We start from the raw sequence: 17611 nt of genomic DNA on the forward strand, positions 1-17611 counted from the left end.
TTGTCAACTGATTTACAGCTAAGTCCCCAATACTGCTGGAGGTCCAAAAGCGAACAGTGAAGGAACGGTTCCCAATCACTGCACCTTGCCCAGGGTTCGAACCTGGTTTTTCGCACTTGTGAGGTGTGTGTGGATAATGATGTTACTGCACCCTGAGTGATATAATCCTTGCTTTTAACTAGCTAGATTTAAGTTTCATTTGCTGCGTACAGTATCTACCAAATTGTTCTGTTTATGCTAACATTTGACTCTCATAAATGATATACCGTAATTAAAATACATTTTTATGAAAACTATAAGGTAGTTAACAACAATGCTACAACTGAAATTTAATTTAGATATTATTTCCAATATTTTTTATTTACAATTACTGTATATCAAGTAATATAGAATAAAATAATAAGAATAAATATTCCTATAAAAATAAGGATAAATCAGCCACCTTAGAATAAAAATCAAGTGTTGAATATAATGAAATGCTTCTTTCTGGGCAGCCTCAGTAGCTCTCTCCCAGTATGTTGGCTCAAGTACCACAAAGACATTCACTAAACTATCAGGCCTCAGCACATGCACAAGCCTACTGAGCACCATAACCAAAATCTGATGTGCTCATACAGATGACGGAAGCATGGGAACCTAAAATTACCCCTTCAAATGCACGAGTCAATCAGGGACAACTGCACCATTTCTGAGCTCACTGCACATGTCAACGAGAGATTATTCAAAGTACCACATAAGATTTAAAAGTCCCGAGCATACACGGGGCTCACAATTGTTTCCCCAGCCCTCTACTAAACAGACACCATCTTGGATAAAAAATCGTGGCCACCCGTCCTTGGTGAAAGGTCCTTGGTACTGAGAGGGCAACCAAGCGTAGCACATGCTTCAGCAGTTCACAGTACCGCCATGCAGCTTGTACCCACATCATCACTTAATAATGACAAAATAAGTAAATAACTGATTATCTTGTGATTTTGCCTTGCTACCTTTGTGCTACCGGCTCTGCCTGAGTGAATTCATTGTAACCAGTGTTGAATGTAATGAAATGCCAATTTCTGGGCAAGCCCTGGTGGCTCCCTGATACCTGTCTCCCCTAGGCCATCAGAGATGTTTTCATCATCTAGAACTGAGGGTCTATCAGCTGGAAGAACCCAGGCTACCTCCATCCTCCCCTCAAACGAGAAGGTGGGGCGAATGAGCTCGTGCTCATTTAGTGACTTTTCAATCCTATGTTTACGTTAATCGGGGAGCATTTTTAGGCAGGTTTTGAGGCTGCAGTCCTCAAAATATAACCAGCAGTGATCTGTTTTGGTTCAATGACTTTCTGGGTGCTTTCCTGGTAGTGACAGACATGAATAAATTCATAGTAATTTTATCATAGTGTCACCACTTCCTGCGCCTCTTTGAGGAAGCTAGGTTCTGGCTCGTGGTCCCCAGTACACCTAAAAGAAATCGGTGACTGATGGCACTTAGTAGTTTAGTACACTATCAGTGATAGAAGCTTAAGAGAGCCACAAAGGGCTGCCCTCAGAAGACCAGAGAAAAACACACCAGAAACATTGAAATACGTAAAAATACCTTAGCGGCAACTCCCGCTCCATGCCTGGCCTAGAGCGACCACACCAGGGCGACTGCTCCAGGAATGCTAGAGAATCTTGACGACACTGAGATTTCCAGGTTTCACCATGGCAAAAGTCAGTCATTTAAAAAAAAAAAATTCCCTGTGATCAGGGTATGCATTTTAACAATACAGTATTAAAAAAAAATATTTTTTCTTGCATACTGGGGAATGTCAGCTATAAAAGGGGGCACAGTGCAGGGGTTAATACAAAACCATGTCCAACATTACTTTTCATTGGACAGAGGATGTAGGCCTGCTGCAATAGTACCCCCTTACTCTTTGCCAGAGAGCGGTTTTAGTGTTTAGATTTGTAGGTACAATACACTATTTTGAACTGCGTAAGGAAAGCCTCTTTTTTTTCTTTTAGTCCTTGATGATGTTTAGACTTACGCTAAAGCCAGATCTTCTTCTGTTGTTTCTGTTACTGGGGCAGGTGTTCGGTCTGTCGGTCCAACATCTGCTTGTGCTATATCCCTGCCTCTGCCTCTGACAAAGCCTCTTAAACAAACTCAGCTTTGGGCTTCACTTACTGTTAAGATATTAGCACTAGATCTTCATACTTTCAGGATTACCTGGTAGTAGAGACAGTGGTTTCAGAATGCAGTCTCTCCTGTGTTTGTGGGACTATTTGGGGTAGGGGGTAAAGTGCTTTGGTGGCAGGCACTTCTACTCCCCCACCCTCCATTTCTTCAGATTCCAGAGCAGGATTGGGCTCTGTCCCCTAGCCATTCTCCTCTTAAGGCAGTAGTGTTCCATGGGGTTTAAGGTTGCACAAGGCTGGATATTGATGCCAAAACCTGAAAAGTTGTTACTTCAGATTGGCATCCTTAATTATCCTCCTTACCAGTTTGATCTGGATGCTGCCTACATTACCCCTAAGGTGCATTTCCTGACTCGCCTCCCATCAATGATTTTAACCAGTCCCAACCTATGGCCTCCCTGGCTCAGCATGATTTGTTCAAGTTATTACTCAGAAACCAGAAAATTACTTTAGAAATGGATAGAAATGGAGTCTTGAGCATTCTGGTTTAGAAAAAGGTTTGCAAATCTTTAATGTGATTTGGGGCAGAGGGGAAGGTTGTCTTTCAAGGTGCTTCATTTGCTTCTAACTTTTCCTGTGACATTGGTTCCTGGCAGGTCCATATTCTGTTTCAAAATTTCCAATGGCTTTGGTTTGTGCACCCTGGAAATGTTTTCAGTACAATTCTATGCAAAGGTGGATTTTCCATAGCTCACTGTATCTGCCCTTCTCTGTGGGGATTTGATGCATCTTGGAGGTGGTATCTAAGTGACAAGGCCAGCATTGACACCTCCCCACCTAATAAAAGTGGGAAACAGTAATAATGTATTACCTGCTCTTGATTGTATTGGAGGTGGAGTAGGAGTTGATATTGGAGTAACCGATGTAACAGAGGAGGAGCGAGAATTGCCAGTTCCTTGAATATCCGCAGGCAGAGAGCAAGGAAGAGGCATTGATGGTTGACCAGTGAGACTGGATGTAAGAGTCCCACTGACACCCTGAGTTGTGCCAGGAGTGGGCGAGTGAGGAGCTGTTCGTGCACGCAGAGAAGGAGACGTGGAGCGCAAAGACGGTGATCCAAGACGTGTACTGCAAGAACAAATTTTGTATATGTGAAAGCAGTGTATACAGTATATACATAGAAAAGAAATTTTGTCTTTTTGTCTAAAGAAAACCCATGATATTGAATAAAAATCCTGTTAAGCACTTAAAGAAAAAGCTTCTCAACAAGAAAGAAATCTGATATCTTTTTAAAAGTTACTATACCTAATAGCAATACATGCTTAACTGTACATAGTTAACTACTCTGCAGTGTGTTGTAAAGTTGAAATACCTTGAATGTTTTCTATGAACTTCAGAATGAATATCAAGAGTATGACCAATATTGACATTCAGTTATACTAACAGAGCACACATTTGCAATGAACCTACCAATACCAACCAATTTATAAAACACTAAATGAGCAGTTGGACTGATATATTTATCTGTAAGCACACTGCAGTTATATAAAAAACTGCATTGGATGTAATGAAATGCCTCCCTGAGTTATCTTGATGAGATTGCTCAACACTGAAAGTTGCGTCGGTCACAGTTCTGCTTGGCCTACTGGGGACCAGAGACATAGGAAGCAAGTGATAATTTGCCAACCCACTGGGAAAAGCATTTAAAAAAGTCAGTGAAGCTTTACAGGCAACAGGAAGGTTTGCAGAAAACAAAGCCTTGAAAACGCCAAACAACTCTGCAAGCGATTCACACAATAAAAGATTCACTCAAAATAGGCCAAAACTCATTAGTATTGATCACCACCACCAGGTGGCTAAGCCCCAGCCAGCAGCTGGTTCCCTTCACCAGCCAGTTCTGGATCCAATGAACAACCCTTCAGCAAACCAACAAATCTGGATGGAGGGAACCCAAGGAGCTGGTTCCCTCCCTTCCTCCAGATTCGTCGACTCAATCACTACCTGCGCTTCTGTGAGGAGAAAGGGTCCCCCAGGTCTGGATCTAGTCCCTGGTAGGCCAAAGAGAACTTCCATGACTGATGTAACTTTTAACATGGAGAAGTTTCAGCAAGATACCTCCAGGGAGCTACTTGGGGGATTCCCCCAGAAAAACATTGTTTCCTTACTGGGTATTTTATGGGGCACTATTTTAAAATTTTGCTATTTTTAATCCATTCACAATATTTTTCAAGCATAGTATTCTTGTTCAGTCCTTCAGACAATACATATCCCACTCCACACAAACCACTGCAAAATCCACCCAGGACCAGAGTGACTTCCCATCTCCTGACACATCAGGGATATTTTCTAAATGCCCTCATGAGGCCATAACAGTAGAAAATGACTGGAGAAGTTATAATCCAACCAAGAATGACCGAAAAACCCTTCCTTCAGGTAATACTTGAAACCAAACACAGTACTGTACTGAACACACACAATCCTGCTGTTCAACCAGCTCAGTTCAGCTGGGTTGAACAGCAGGGGTTGAACATTGCTATGATCATTCAAGTCGACTTGTTTGAATACGCGGATGTATTTTCTTACCCTTTCAAATGTACTTTTTGACAAAAAATTTGTATCACAATACATATTCGCTAAATACTGTACCATAAAATAGAAAATAATAAAATAACGTATTGTATAAGTAGGCCTACACAGTACACAATAAAATAATGTTGTACTGTACAGTACATGAAATAATATCGCACTGGAAATCGCCAAGAGTTCAGGTGCTCAACATATGATCTAGGAAAAATGTCCAGTCGAGTATGACAGCATTAACCGAGGGCAAAGGTGTACCACGTTGCAACTGAGGCTGCAACAGAGTAGTTGGGCAAATGCCGAGGTTCCAGGGTTACATAAAGGAGGTACACTAGCTTTTATAGAGCTCGCTCTTCAGTCTTATCAAAAGTCTGTTTCAAAGCTGTTGTGCCAGAATTTGTCGCAGCTATTTCAATGATAACTGTCTTACCCTCACTCCCTATGCAGAATATGACTTGGAAGTGAAGGTTTTCATGAACTTTTTAGTATTGCCCTCATCTGGCAGTTATTTCTGAAATGATATTTCTAGTTTTAAATAATTCCTTAAATAAAGAAGTCAGCTTCTCTGGACAAGTACCTAGTAAAAATACTGTCCTTGACTAGCTCATCCAAATGATGATGTGAAGAGCTGTTATCAAGAAAAAAGATCACTACAAGAAAGCTAATACTTTTAGAGTAGTCATTAACCTCGGGAACAAAATGAGAGTCAAACCAGTTTAAACAAATGTTTTGGAACATCTATACACTAGGTTATGAGCCTTACTGCTCATAGAAAATCTTGATTTTTTAAATGCAGTTGGATTTATATTTTGTCCAATTATTGTAAAAGCAACTTGCAGGAATGAACTTCAGCTGAATTGTTACAGCACAGCCAGTCTCTTTCTGTTGGCCTTGTATCACCAAGAAACACCATAATTTTCACCAATGTGATTGTACATGTAAAAATTATGCCAATTCAAGATCATCTCTTCAGCATTATATATTTTGCTTGGGATAGAGAGATTTGTCCTCACCAATATCCTCAAATTTGGAAAGATACTCCTCATCTTCATCAACCGACTGCTTCTTCCCTTGTATTTGCAAAACATTCACACCATGGCAATGCTTCAAGTGCCTTAGAAACCCTGTGTCTCATGTTTCTGTACAACACTCACAGCCTCATCAACATATTTTACCTTTAGCCTAACTACTGTACTTTCCTCTTCTGCAGTGCTGCATCACTCTCACTTTGACAATAAATGGCTTAGACATTTTATTTTATTCTTTTTTCTGACCGAGATATGCAATTGTCTTTCTGTCTCTATACCAGTGCCTAGATTAACTGAAGCCTCTTCTTTTCTATTCCCACTCTTCAGGACCTTGAAGAAAGGTATATCAAGCTGCTGGTTGAAGAATGAGTTCTGGCATTTTGGTTTTTGGTACAGGACCTGTGTTTCAGACTCTGTGGCCCTAAATGGAATGGTAATCCATGATATGGACAACCTATGGTCAGGAGATTTTAGCCAAGCTGCTCTTGCTTTTTTTTTTATTCTGTCCTATCATTGCAAGCCCCGAATCATAACTGTGGTTTACAGGAGGGTTGAAGGCTTCTTGGGGGGTGTCTGATTCAGGGAGGTTTTGCAGGGTCTTACCTGGCATTGGTTCTCTTGTGTACCTTGGGCATCCCTTGACTTGGAGAAGATGCCTGCACCACTACCATCTGCTCATTCTCAAGAAATGTTGGACCTGGGTCATGCTGGTACAAGATAGAGTTTGTAATGTTCCACAAGGAGTGGGATATAGCCTAAAGAAATGACTATGTGATCAACTCAGAAAAGAGCATTTCATCTACACCCAATGCTTTAATGATACTTGTTACGACTTGATTTATTTTCAATAATAATGAATACAAAAGCAGTGATAAAACTGCACTGCAGATAGATGTAGAGAATAAAAACAAAATAAAAATACAAAGCAATAAAAACAAGCTCCTATAAGCATTTCCTTCCTTTTATCAATGTTCCATAACTAAAAAGCTGCAGCTGAATAATAACATAATTACTGGGATTTGTTTACTTTGTCCCACAAATTTCTACGGCAGTACCTATACTACAAGAATTTATCACTAATTAAAATTTCATGACAAAGGGGAATATCATTAACTCATTTGGATCAATTTCTTTGCTTCTCAGATCTTTAATATTGGGATCATTAAGCAGTGATTTCACAGGCTGATAAAATAATTAGTTACATATTGAGACCCTCTGTGGTTGTGACCTGATTTGGGTCATGCACTGGTAAAATCACCTTAGTAACCAATGCAAGAGATGAGTAGCAAGAATGAGCTCTTTGGGACACTTCAGGAGTATCAAGTAAGAAGTGTTGATGGGGAGGGGAGGAAAACTTCAGTAAAGGATATATCTAACTTACATTATTTGTTTTTAATATAACTATGATGATACAGTAATTAATTCCTAAGCTCCGTGGAATTCTACTATTCCCAATACCATACATAATATTACATTCATTCAATATACAATTTCCCACAAATGAGCAATGTGGAATGTGAAGAATTTTCTCCAGACACATCGATCTCTACACAAAGTATGAAATCCTGGCATATAGAAACCCATCTTTTCCACCTTCTCTCCTTAGCTCCCCTTCTCTCTCCTCCCTGTTACACACACTCGCTAGACATTCATCATTAACCTATAGTTATACTTTATCTCCACATGCCTAAACCATTTTACAATTCCTTTCTCTATTTCTTATGGAGTATTTCTCTTATAGTGCTTCCTCGTACTATCTATTCATCTTATTCCACATCCTACTCTTTCCCAACCCTTACACCCATTTTAATATTAAACACTGATGCTTCACAGCTGTTTATCAGTTATGAACTCTACCTACTACATATTTTGTCACACTTTCAAACCCATAACTTAGCCCGTCATAATATTCTTAAAAGCTTCAGGAATTTATGTATCCACTGTCTCCATCATGACTGAAATTGTTTAATAGACTGTGTACTTAAAAATACTGTATTCACCTCTCCAAAGCTTCCACCCATCTATTCATACACTGTACCCTTATTCAGCTCCACCTCCATAAAAAAAACCTTATTGTGTTTTTAATAAGTAATCATACTGAAATGTCAAACAAATTAGGACAAATATATTCTTCTTACGAACATCACATTTAAAAACATATTAGAGATACATCCTTTACACAGTCCGGCAGCTCCACCAATGACCAAGTAACACTTCAGAGAGAATTGGTTCTAATTTGGTATACTGTACTGTACATGCTGCACTACGAATTATAAGAAATTTAAAAGCCAAGCAAAATTGGGTCAAGTTATGTGCTCAACAGTTTAACAATGTGAACCAATTCCATTTGGAAGTCTGATAACCTTGCAACTTACCTGCTAAACTAGTACCAGTATTTGTCAAAACAATACTTTTAGTACAGGTACTGTGATGTAGAAACTAATTTAAGCAGTGACGTGTAAAATAATTTGAGAACTGTGCTGTAGAAAAAGGCCAAGACCTCAACAAATAACAAGACAACTAACTACATCACTTGATTTCAACCTTAGCTCATTTATCATATATTCCCAGCACCCCATTTCAGTACAGTATATGATTTCTACCTACAATGAAGATATTACAATATGTACATGAACATGGAGCCCATGGCAGCATTTAATCTGGTGAGGGAATAACGATGAACATAATCACAAATGAGGCCATAGAATGTAGAGAAAGTTAATACAATTGAAGTGATTGTAGTGGTGAACATGTGGAAATAAATGTACAGCAGTAAAAGTCATCAATAAGGAAAAAATAATCAAATGGGTGGTTGGTAAAGAAAAGGAATTAAGAAAGTAAGGTACTCAACAGTATTTCATTAATGTGATCTGGGTGACAAAGCACAGTACAGATAAATAACATTATAGTAATTATGAAATAGACTTGAATACAATGCAAGTATTGCAAAAATGTTGAATTTTTTATAATGATATTTAGGCACTTCCACTTGAACTCATTTTAGTATACATTTTTACAAATCATAAAGACCAAATAGTCTGAGAAAATATTAAGGCCATAGGATGGGATCGAACCCGCGTCTCTGAACTCCCGAGATACATGCACTACCAATCGAAAAATTATGAGCTCAAAAGTATCTCAACTAGACTTACTTCAAGTTCAGAAGGCACCATCTGGTACCATAATAAAAGTTTCATGAGATATCCACCCACTCAGGTGTCAGTGATGTTTCCCATCTCTGCTTCCCATCAACGCACAATGAAATCACAAAAATGTGATGTACACACGAGACATTATTTAGGCTGCACAACCTAAATATTCTTGGTGCTGTCACATGTTTTAGCTGGTTGGAGTCCGCCCTTGGTTGCCTAGAGCTCCCCAAACCTCTTTTGTTATTTGTCAGTTATGGAGGTCCGCATTTGAGCTAACCATATTTAGGTACACACTACAGTACTTTCATACAACATACTCGTGTCACATTACCTTCGTGGAAAGCACATTACATGCCGGAGTCTGGGTTGTTGCTCTCCTGATTGTTGTTGTTGGTGCCCGTACCAGACTTGAAGTTTGTTTCTATCATGTGTTCTTTTACAGGGTGGGATGCAATGTTTGGTCTTGGATGCAAGCCCTGTAGCATCCAGCATTCCTTCTGTGGAGTGTAGGTTTCCTTTCAATTGTGTGTGTACCGGGTGTGTTCATTGTTGTTTGAAGCTGGAGATCCTACTTGCACTTTTTCCGATCTTCTGATTAGTTTCGTAGCTTAGAGCTCATGGCCCCAAATGGGCTTGTTTCATCATCCTTGTGGAAAATGATGTGGGGGTCATCAACTTTAATTGTCTCACTTAGTACCTCTTAAGGGGGGGAACTTTTATCCAACTATGCCTACCATGGGTCATGCTATTGTGAGTCCCTGTGGCCTCTTACATTGCTCACTGTTTGTGGTAGCCCTCTGCAACAAAATGTATGGACTTGTCCCCTCCAGGGCTAGAGGATGGGGGTGTAGGGAACTGCCACGGTGGAGTTTCATCTGGAGGCATGGTATTTGTTCTATTGCCTTCAGTATCTTCCTTCCTCTCTTTTCTGGCAAGGAGTAATGACCATTTTTCCAGTCTCTGGAGTGTCTAGAGTTTTGCAGACTGGCACTGACATTTTCTCCTATCTTGGGTAAGGTCGTTGCTCGAGTTTCACATTCGGAGATCATATTCGGAGGAGCTTCCATTGTGGAAGAAGAGGACGTCCAGCCCTAGGCTATTTTTCAGGAAGGGTTATGGTTCCCCTTCATCCCCCTGGAAGGAAATGGTTGCTCTAGCTGTGTGGGCATTTATCTTTGGATTGGGGTTGTGTTAATACCCATTTACAATGTGCATGATGCATCCTCACTGCCTCCTGTCTTCCTTCTTCTTGAAATAGGTGCATATCACCTCTGAACATGAGAGGGCCTACTCCATATTAATTAATTATAGTAACAAGATTCGTCCACATTAACTCCAGATCCCTCGAGTATGCTAAACATATGCCCTATGTTTTCATCCCGACTTCCCCAAGTGTCCTTGGGCTGCTCACCAATCCGAATGCTGTATTATGACCTATACTGCCTTCTAGTGGCAGTTGGTGGTGGAACAGCTACATACTAAGCAGAAATTTGGTTTTGGTTTGAACAATAATTTGGTTTTCCCCTCACAATTTCAAATGCAAAGAGTGATTCTCAACTCGTAACTGATTGGTGTATAGGTTCCAGAACCTACTGGACTCGGTTATACAGTATCTACAGGTACATTTAAAATTGTGTATGGAGTCTTCTGCCACCACATCACTTCCTAGTGCTTTTCCATTTGTTAACTACTCTGATATTGAAATATTCTTTCTAATGTCTTTGTGACCCATTTGGGTATTTAATTTCCATCTGTGTCCTCTTGTTCATGTATTACCCCCAGCTAAATAGTCTGCCTTGTTTATTCCCGAGTATTTCATGTGTGTTAATCATATCTTTCCTGTTTCTTGTCTTTTCCAGTGACATGAGGTTTAATGTCTGAAGTCTTTCCTCATAGTTCATACCTCTCAGCTCTGGGGCTAGTTTGATGACATACCGCTGACCTATCTCCAGTTTAAGTTTTATGTTTAACGAGTTGAGGACTCCATGCTGGTGCTGCATATTTGTTCCAGAACTGGTCTGACAAATTAAATACAAGATTCAGAACGACTTTGTTCAGATTCAAAGAGAATTATTTCTACGTTGTTTCATTTGCAGTATATCATGACCTCTTTCATTTTTATTCCAAAAATAATAATAATTTCAAATTTATGCCATGTATAAAGATTTTTTTTTAGCAAATAATGATGTTCCAATAAGCCCTGATGGTCACCCGTGTATACATATGGCAGTTCAGTGATATTGTACCTGTACAACTGATAGAAAAAAGCTTTTCACTTAACACCCCAGACTTATTTTCTTATTGCAGCTAAAACTGCTGAATATAAATACAGTACTTCTGAACTTAAATATCATATAAAATAAAAAATGTTTGGAGACTACTTAGCTTCATGCTATAAACGATTATCTTCCCCCTTGTATTTTGCATAGATGTTGAAAATACCATGCTGCCACATGTTTCTGTCGCAGCATGGTCAACTCTACGAATGGACATACTGTACTGACAATACCGTTATAATTTTCCCAACTTGTTAAACCTCTATAAAAGAACATGTGTACCTTCAGTTTTACAAGATTCAATTATTTTACTATTTATTGTTTAAAACCTCTGCAATGTTGTACAAGGAATGCAATCATTGTTTCCAAGTCACCATAATACAGATTAAAGGAAATACAGCTGTATTTCCACAGGACACAACTGAGGTGTCAGCAAACTATCGACATCTATTTCTTGTCCTTACCTCTGATAAAACACCTGCTTCTCATTTGCAATATATGCTCTAGTGATGATAAACAGATGAAACATTATAGCACTTACAAATGTTTCAAAAGTGACAATGAAAGAATAACATTTGACTTCTATTCATGACTAACATTTAACATGTTACGGAGAAGACATGAAAACTGATACAAATAAATGGAAAGATATTGAAAGATATTTGGATAAGCACTATCCACTTTTCCTCACCAGTGGTGATGAGAAAACAAAAATGAATACAATACATAACCATCCCTCACATTTATCATTTATTCATTAGATTCCCATTAATACCCAGAGTAATTTATTATTCGTATTGTGCTGAAGCATAGCTGTAAAGTGACAAAGCAAAACAGTATTCCAGTCACATAAGACATCAGATGCCTATTATCACACATCACTGACACGCATACTTGCCTGACACACACACACATACCAGTGCTAGGAAGTTGTATAACAAGGCTAGAAAAATTGCAAACAAAGCAATAGCTAGGACAAAAATAGCACTTATAGAACAACCATAAAGGAAAGAATAGCTGTGTATATCATGCTGTTTACATACGGAGTAGGAGATGAGCGTCGTCGTTGAAGAAATGCAGAGGATGCATCCGAAGCCGTGCGCCGGTGGAAACGTGGTGAACGTCCCAAGAGGGGAGAGCATCGAGGGGAACTGCGACCCCCAAGGCTCCCCACCCTTCCAACATATAAACACACCATAGAAGGACACACCAGCAGCAGCACCACCACCACACCAAAGACAGCCCAACACAGGCATGAAGTCAGGAGCAGTGGCACAATTATGACAGAAGAAACAAGATAAAGGATTTGGGAGTGAAGGGATATAGCAAATGGAAACATAAGGGGTACCCAGTATTGAGGAGCAGAACATGCAAGTACAGTTGTATTTTAAAGAAATGAAAGGAAACAGATTCATACTAGATGTTATGAAAGTCAGTAATCAGGAACAAGAACATGATGGTGTGTAAAAAAAAAAAGATTCACAAGCATATATATAACTGTCCATACACAGCTCAGTATAAAATTAAAAAAATATGAGAATGGCATAAAAGAAAAGGAGAGAGAGAAAAAGTAAAGTTATAAACATAATTAAAGTGAGAGGAAATGTTGTGTATTAACAGGAATGTAAGCAATATATTTCAGTAACTTAGGTCAAACATTTTTATTAGAAAATACATGTAGTTAATGAAAATTAAAGTGTCAGGCTTTGAGTTAATACTACATGAAAATTTCATTCTGACCAAGATGCAAGATCATTGCTGGTCCCACTGGAGAGAATTATGACAGTGTTGTTTGGCTTACCCTCAGCACAGGAGCAAATGGGATCCAATCAAACATCTCTGACAGACACAGAGATCACACTAACGTGATGCATCAAATGAACAAATCCACAAGGGGCCGTGACAAGGATTCGAACCTGCGTCCGGGAGCATCCCGGACGCAGGTTTTAGATGGCAGCACATAGCTCAGTCGATTAAGGCAGTGTCTGGGATGCTCCCGGATGCAGGTTCGAATCCTCGTCACGGCCCTTGTGGATTTGTTCACCTCTGACAGATCATAATGGTACCAGGAAAGTTCAGCATCGAGTGACCTCAGAAAAGCTCATTTATAAATATTCAAAGCTTCCATCAAAGCCCTATTTGGCATCAAATGGCCAAAATGCACTTTCACAAACTGCTAGTTTATCAACCTGACACCTACCCTTGAATGGCACTAGATGGCAGCGCACAAGCCACACCTAACTCGAGGGAAAGAAAGAATGAGAACATCAGCGTATCCTGCTTGGAAAGGATCGTTCAGGTATTCAAGGTCTTATTTATTAGCTATTTCACTCAAATACTAAACCTCAAAGTCTGTAGGTTAATCTTGGAATTATGCAGACTGATAATGAAATAATGTGAATTAGTGAAGATAAGCCATGCCATTGTTCAGATCTACCACGTTCTCAGCAGTGTGTTGTGCTCCCACATCCACCATATTCTTCTTCTTTTGCAAACTTTTGGGATTACATTTATGGATCATTACACATCCTAAGTATTCTAGGTATCATTAGGAATATACCTAATTTACCTGAGGACCACTAACCCTAGTGGCTTCAACAAGGACAGCAAGCCGGCAGCTTGTTGAAGGTCCCCATATTTGCCCTGATGATCTTTTCCAGGTATATTTTAAAACTCAACACAGTTATGGCAGTTACAGCATCAGTGGGTAGGCAGTTCCATGGGTTAATAACCCTGTGGGTGGAAAAGAATCTCCTGTTCTCAGTCCTACATTGTGGCTTGTTGAGCTTGAAACCATTGCTTCTTGTTTGTGTTACATCTGACCTTCTGAAGAAAATATCCAGATCAACATCCTCTAATTTATTCAGTATTTTAAAAGTTTCAATGTCATGCCTGTGACAATGTCAATGTCATCCTCCCTGTCATGCCTGGTTTGCAGTTTTGTTATTGTGACTATTTGTGACTAGAAAGTGGAGAAGCATTAAATATCAATGCTAAAGTAAGTGTTTAGTTCAGTAAAGTGTATAACAAAGTGATATTTTTGGATGTTTTTATATGTAACCCTCTTTTCCCAAAAAACTTCATCCATCCCAGATTTTACCATCCCAGGTAAAAGATCCATCCCAGAAGTTCTACATGTTAAAATCGGTGGAGAGCCTGTAAATGTTCATGTAAAATAGGTGGTTGATTGTCTGACAGAGGAGGGAGAGGAACAAAGAAGGACTGCATGCCAAGAAGAGTTCTTGGCATGCAGAAAACTTTCCCACATCTGCCAGGTGCCTTTGCACTTGGAAGTCCTTATCAATGAGGCACCATATGAAAAAGTGCCCCCTCTGAACATGTAGCTATCAGAAGAACAAGTTTTGAAAAAGAGAGGACACATAGATTACCTGAATTGGGAAATCAAGGTCCTCTTTTTGGACAACACTTTAGTAACTTTCCTGAGCTTACACACTAGTACATTTTAGATAAACTAATCACATCAGACAACTGTGGGACACACCATACACAGAGGACAAGGGCCTTAGTAAGCCTCCCTTGCTTTCAATATGGAAAGGGACCAACAGAGGACTGTACCGAGGTGAACTGCACACTAAAACAATGAAAAGAGGTAACAAAACATCCTCCTTAAAGAAAATGTTTTACAACTTCAAGTGAAAACTCAAAACTCAACAGGAGTGAATCACCATACTCTCACAATGGGGAGTACCTCAGCTGCCTCTGTACGGGTTATCAAAGACCCCAATACTTGAGGAGACAAAGTCTCAAACAATAATCAGTCAAAATAACAGAAGTATATATTAAAAACTGCAAAAGTCCAATGGGAATATGCAAGGCAGCTCCAATTTATATCCACCCAAACTCATTTATATACATGTCTAACCTAGGCATAAAACAATCCAATGATCCCATTTCTATTATGAAACCTTGTAATTTTTTAAATAAATCAGATAACTTATTTCCAAACCAGTTTATACCTAGGCATTTCACAATTCTCATATCAAAACTGAACTGGCCACCACAGAGCTGGGTGTGAAGTGGTGGGGGAGGGGGAGTTTCCAACAGCCAAGAATCTGTTATGGTAGCTGGTGCTGCCAGCTGATGACAATTAGTGTAATGGTGGCAACTAACCAGTAGTTTACACAGATAATTGTGAGGGGTGCAGTAAAAGTCTCTAGTCTAAGTCTAGGGCTTGGCATCTGAGCAATATCCTGGGTAATCCCAGGCTCTGACTTGGAGGAGGAACTGAAGATGCATAGCTCAATAATTAATGATCAATTACCAATAGATAAAGAACTGCATCTGGAACATTCATGACATTTAAATTGTTCATGATACATTAATTAGCAGTGTTGATTTTTATTAAAATTTAACCATGAAAGAATGCTTGGTTCGAATAATTTTTGTGGGTGAAATGGAGTGTGCTTCCAAAAACAGAATCAGTCAAAAATGTGATTTAATTTAATCTCTTGGGCAGTAACAAATCTGTGGAATTCCTCATTTGTATATTGCCTACAAAAGAACTTCCCATTTTAAAAGTGAGTATTTATAAAAAACCAGAGTTGAATATAATGAAATGCATCTTTCTAAGTGGGATTTGGTGGCTCCCTGTATCTAGTTTCACTGAGATAGTGCCGTATCAGCCGTAGGAGTCATTAGTTCCCTACAGGAGACCAGAGGCCAAAATCTGGCCTCCTCATACAGGGAGCAAGGCATTCTTACAATCACTCTCACAGAAGAAACACACAAAGGAAGCAAAGCATAACAGACAACTACAAGGTTCAAGGGGTGCCCTTCAACTACAAGCTTGAAGGACACCCAGGGACTCTCCTCAGGCTGCCCTCAGTATTGAAAGTCACACATGAACACTGCAGCCATGTTCTGCACCTGATGCCTCTTCTGACAGGAAGGCATCACCCTAAACTAAAGAATCAGCGCTAAATACACCATCCTCCCTGTGAAACAGAAGGCTCTGAATCTCATGCGGGATAGGACAGCTCAACTGTCTCCACTGTTGATGTGAAAGGAGCAAACCCTGAAAGTGGCCGAGCTACACCCACACCTAAATCCTGCAGACTCAAAACCCTAAGAAGTTTTGGAAGCCGGAGCCAGGGGTGGGAGACAATAGGCCTGGCAATGGACATCCTTCCAACTCACTAGTAGCAAGTGCAGCCTTGGCGAGTCGATTCATAATGAGCCATAACAAAGACTTGTGGGACTTGTCAGGGCCAGATGATAAGGACCAAGTAGGACATGCAGGCACTAAAGATGCTCACTGAAAGAAATGACACTAAACTCAGTCCTCAGGACAAACAAGATTATGAAGGGTGTCAGGCAGCATGCAGTATATACAAGTGCACGAGCCCTAGTGCACCCAAAACAATAAACCTATGACCACCTCAACCTTAGAGCAACCATGAGGAGTCATTTACCCTAGTACTACTATGGATGAGGCACCATACACAGTAGGCTGGCCTCTATGGTATGAATTAACAAACCCATCAGGGAAGGTGTCCTGTTAAGGCAGACATATCACTAGATGAGTGCTGAGGGAAGGGCTGCCTAAGTACATGCAGTTCAAAGTGAACAGGTTGGCAATTCAAGCAGCAGTCAAATTATTGGACATTAGGCAAAGGACTGTGGATGGTTGACAGGGGAAGTAGGCAGCTCCGGCTATAACCCAAGAAAGGGGTTCAAGCTATCTACTGGGTGTATAACTTGTGGAGTCTTTTGCTGCTTCATCTCTTTCTTCCTCTGTGAACCTTGAAGTTGTCTGTTTTACTTTGCTTCCTTTCTATGTGCTTTCTATTATACTGTTCACAAGACGGAACTTTCAACCCCTTTTTTTTTGGGGGGGGGGAAATTCTGTGAGTAATTACCTAAATATAGTTACAAGATGAGAGCTACACTTATGGTGTTCCATCTTCCCAATAATTTTTGTCATATGACACATTGAAACTATTGATGGTTTTGGCAACTGCCTTCTCTCTCAATTTGTTCCACCTTCTACAACTATGTTCACAAAGTGTTCAAAATTCACTATGCAATCTTTTATATGTTTTTTGTCATCTTGGTTCCTTAGCTTGAATCTATGGCATCTTGTTCTTCGATGTTGCAGGTTTACAAAATTCCTTCTTATCTATTTTTTTAATTCCAGTTACTATTTTGTTTGTTGTGATCATACTGCCTTTTTTCCTCATATCTTCCAGCCTTGGAATGTGTGTTCATGTGCATGTGTAAATCCAAATACATAAAAATAAAGAAAGATAAATTAGTGAAAATAGATGAACAAATGATGAGAGACAAGATGCACACTGGGACAGCAGGAACTACAGAAAATAAAATAAGCCATTGGTTTAAATAGGGAAGATGAAAGCAAACATCAAACAAAAAGGCAATGTACCAATAATGTATACAAATAAAAAGTATATATAAATATATATTAAAGAAATAATCCACAAAAACTGTAATTT

The 17611-nt window shown here is 39.5% G+C and overlaps 1 protein-coding gene across 4 annotated transcripts in view; it reads right to left on the reverse strand.

Moving 5' to 3' along the window:
- Positions 1-17611, reverse strand: part of LOC123760281 (oxysterol-binding protein-related protein 11) — a 48648-nt gene that overhangs the window by 18187 nt on the left and 12850 nt on the right. For 3 of the 4 annotated variants that reach the window (XM_045745814.2, XM_045745813.2, XM_069338360.1), the window contains exons 6-7: positions 12182-12313; positions 2974-3230 (exon numbers count right to left, since the gene is read on the reverse strand). In XM_045745814.2, the coding sequence (XP_045601770.1) occupies positions 2974-3230; positions 12182-12313 (389 nt within the window). The remainder of the gene's footprint in view (positions 1-2973; positions 3231-12181; positions 12314-17611) is intronic. The other variant, XM_045745815.2, reaches the window with a different exon arrangement.

The sequence above is a fragment of the Procambarus clarkii genome, chromosome 39 (assembly GCF_040958095.1).
Source record: "Procambarus clarkii isolate CNS0578487 chromosome 39, FALCON_Pclarkii_2.0, whole genome shotgun sequence".
NCBI classification, from domain to species: domain Eukaryota; kingdom Metazoa; phylum Arthropoda; class Malacostraca; order Decapoda; family Cambaridae; genus Procambarus; species Procambarus clarkii.